Raw genomic sequence first — 3,872 nt, forward strand, 5'->3', positions numbered from 1 at the left:
TCTCTATCTCTCTGTCGCTCGGCTCGGCTAATGTCCGTCCCATGCACTGAAAGCTCTCTCCTCCACATCACGAGTAGACACGCCCCTTATTGCTGATTGGCTACAAGTTTGTTTTGCGATTTGGCCCGAATCAGTTTTCTAAAGTGTTTTTGAAAAATCACATACCCTGCCTTTAACAGATAAAGATAAAATTGTAAGATTCCATGTGCTGATGAAAACACATCTCAAGTGCATTAAGAATCACACATCTGAAAAGAGGGAAAACTGCTTAATTAGTTTGAAACACTTAATATAAAGCATGTCTCATGTTTAGGACATTTTTCCCGCAGCAGCTCACTCTTTGTTCTGCGTTTAATTTTCAAATGTGTTCACAGCATCAAAGTATATCGATATAAACGGTATTGTCCTAAATCTCCTATATATTGTTTGAAACTACATCGATATACCTTACAATTTCTATATGGGTTCCACACACACATGGAGTGTTTAAAATGTGTACTGAACCAAAAGACCCATACCGAAAATTTTTGGTGTGAATGTGTGTACTGTTACCCCCCAGTTAGAAATTTACACAAGCATTACAACATTTTTGAAACTTGTTTTTTGGAGCGATTTACACAAAAATCCATTCTGCTCGCTTTTCAGAAATTAGGCCCTTTGATTCTGTTTTCTTGGTAAATGTTTCTTAAAGACGCAAACAATCCTCACTACTAGCTTTCATCCTTACAAAATGAGGTTTAAAGAATCAAAGCAAAAAAAGCAGCACTTGTAAAGCATAGCCTCAAATCCAAACCACTATCACTATGTTCCTGCTTCTCGCTTCACAATCTTCTGATTCATTTCAGGAAAATATATATTTGCTAGGAGTGTCAATCTGCCCTTAGTTATGGGAGCAAATTATGTTTGTATGATTAAATGGGAAAATGATCGTACAGGTAAGCAGAAATACAACATAGAGACCCCACACATCCATTAACAGGAAGAGCTCATGTCCACAGAGCAGCTTACTCTGTTTTCCTCCTTTTGTCTTTAAAAGAGAGAAAAAACTAAAACGGCCAAACTCACCCACAGCAACTGGGGAAATCTTACAGTAGCATCTACAAAAATGCATCTGTTGCAACAACAGATTTTCTTTCATCTGATTTTCCCTCTACCCATCTCTCTGCTGTGCTTCGTACACAGTCCAGCGTCTCCTCTGTCTCAGGGAAGTGAACGTCCCTCCTCGGCCTCTCGCCCGGCCTGGTTTCGTAGGCAGAGGAGCTTTGGTTCAGCATTAAGTGTTCACACAAGCACATGTGTCAAAAGTTATCACTCCTAAAATAATTTCTCTCTTTTCCAACAGAAAAAGTTAGGAATGCAGGAAAAATATTGTTGAAAACAAACAAACAAAAACAACACCCCAGCATTAAGTGTTCACACAAGCACATGTGTCAAAAGTTATCACTCCTAAAATAATTTCTCTCTTTTCCAACAGAAAAAGTTAGGAATGCAGGAAAAATATTGTTGAAAACAAACAAACAAAAACAACACCCCAGTTGTCCTAATCCCAAAAACGTTCATTTGACTTCACGACTACCTTCAACTTGTGCCTGAACATCCACGAAATCTCACGCTTACACACAAATGATGCTCAACCTACCATACCTCTGATTCACAAAAATATTCTGGAAGAGTCCTCTCCAATTTAACAATCACACTCCGTAATGGTTCGGTTACATAGGTGCGGCTTCCATCTCCTGGTGAGACTTTCGGGTGTCGACGTGTGATATATTTTTTCGATTTGTTTGGAGTGACTTATGTGAATATTATAATTGTTATTCGGTATCAGGGTCTCTTCTCTGACCACTTGGTTTGGTGGCTTTGTCCATCTCTACAGTTTTGTTAGTAGGTGTCCATGTGCGCAAAGGTTTGGCAGCTGAACACGGGCTCAGTCTCTCTCTTTCTCGTTCACTCACTCTCTCTCTCTCTCCTGTGTCTCACGCGGTCTGGTAGAAGTTGTCAGCTTGCAGGTTGTTGTTTTTCTGCATGCTGTAGTAACCGCTGTATCTTGAGTCAGGATCTGCAATGCGGAGCATGCGTTGGGAGCTGTCCACCTGGACCTTCGTCCCCTTCTGGCAGTCCACATACACCAGCTGGTTATTGAGACATGTGGACTATACAGGACAAAAAAAAAAAACACAGTGAGTCTTGGACCATGGAGAGAATTTTCTCACACTTATGCAGCAAAATGCTGGAATACACTACACTACTTTTGCCTAGATTTTTGTTCCGATTTGCAATCTTGTGGAGTCAATGCTGGGTGACAGATTTATACAGAAAATCACATAGTTTATCAAGGGCACAGACATTTTTTCATTTGTCATGCATCTCCTGCTAATGAGGAGCATGTTTCCGTGCAAATTTGTTGTGTTCGGACCAACTTGAAAGTCTGGTAGTGTGTGATCCTCGTTTAGTGTATGATGGCCAGTGTTTCTCTGTAACCATTTAAAAATTCAGCAAAAGTATGATGCCTAGTGCTTTAAAAATCTGTTCCGATTTTAAAAGTTGTGTAGTGTATTCTAGCCTTAAGTACCATTTTTGGTAATTAAAATAAAGTTGACAAAAAAATATATAAACTTACAAAAGTTTAATCGTAATTTGAAATCGCAATTCTGCATCCTATTTGGTACAATAATTCAAAATGTGATTGTATCCATGTAGTAATCTGTGACATATAGGTAGGCACCTTATTGGGAGTGCGGTAACAAGGCACAGGGATCCACTGCTTACGCTGGTTGACCAACAGCAGGGCGGCGATAGTGAGCATCATCATTAGGATGGGCAGTGCCACCCAGGCCCAGTGCAGACCAGCATCCTCACTGGGTAGTGGTGCCTTGCCGTCTAGGTAGGGCATCTGCAGACTTCCGAAGTCACCTGAAACAACCCACAACACACCTGTTGGCACATTTTGCACCTGACAGCAGTGACTCATTGAGCAACGACTCACTGGGGCGATGTAGAACAATTCAGAATTGAAACTGAAATGCAAGTACGGCTTGATTGTAAAAGCAGGTAATGTCAGACATCCATGTCAGCAATTAAGGCAAATGCCAGAGTCTTGACAGACATACACCCACTCACATCAGCCTTAACAAAAGCAAAACATGGAAAATCAAGAAGAAATTACAGATTGCTAACAGAGAAAATCAAAAAGAAACAAACAGCCAGCTTTGTGAAACTCTTGAGTGAAGTTTGATTAAAATTACTTCAGAAGTTACAGAATTTTCTTGCTAACTCTGTACCACAAGCACATGAAATTGCTCAACGGAATGAAATCAGGAGACATCATAGTTAGCTATAGACATGCAAACAGCTTAACTTAAAGGTGGGGTGAGCGATTTCTGGTAGCCAATGTTGACATTTGAAATCACCAAAACAAACACGCCCCTACCCCAAAAGGGTCTCGCCCCTATTTTGATAGCTCCGCCCCACACATACGTACGCAAACCAGGCAACGATTAGTTCTGTGAAACAAAGCAAAACCAATGTTACACTGTGTCTACACCGGACACGAGTGGCTCGGCGCGACAAAATACTATAGAACTCATTATAATCAGTGATGCTGTCTACACCATAGATATATATACATTGGTCTACACTGGATGCGGCGCGGCACGACACGACAAATCCCCGACAGAAAACTGCTGCTGCGTTCTATTTATGACGTATTGACACAAATTTCAAATGATTTTCAACGGTAGCTTTGTCGCGTCCAGTGTACTAGACAGACTTTAGCTGTTGCGGCGCAGACACGGTGTTACTCACCTATCCAGAAGAAACAAAACAACCTCAGCGTCCGATCGCAGGCCTCCGCTCCTTGAGTTCTCTCCAGC

The 3,872-nt window shown here is 41.2% G+C and overlaps 1 protein-coding gene across 1 annotated transcript; it reads right to left on the minus strand.

Moving 5' to 3' along the window:
• Positions 1-1,406: 1,406 nt before the first annotated feature.
• Positions 1,407-3,089, minus strand: LOC107730556 (cysteine-rich motor neuron 1 protein-like). The gene is made up of 2 exons (XM_016541410.1): positions 2,726-3,089; positions 1,407-2,153 (listed from the first exon to the last, which is right to left on the minus strand). The coding sequence occupies exons 1-2, from the start codon at positions 2,969-2,971 to the stop codon at positions 1,977-1,979; spliced, it is 423 nt and encodes a 140-aa protein (XP_016396896.1). The 5' UTR covers positions 2,972-3,089; the 3' UTR covers positions 1,407-1,976.
• Positions 3,090-3,872: the final 783 nt, after the last annotated feature.

The sequence above is a fragment of the Sinocyclocheilus rhinocerous genome, unplaced genomic scaffold (assembly GCF_001515625.1).
Source record: "Sinocyclocheilus rhinocerous isolate Xijiao unplaced genomic scaffold, SAMN03320098_v1.1 scaffold609, whole genome shotgun sequence".
Taxonomy (NCBI): domain Eukaryota; kingdom Metazoa; phylum Chordata; class Actinopteri; order Cypriniformes; family Cyprinidae; genus Sinocyclocheilus; species Sinocyclocheilus rhinocerous.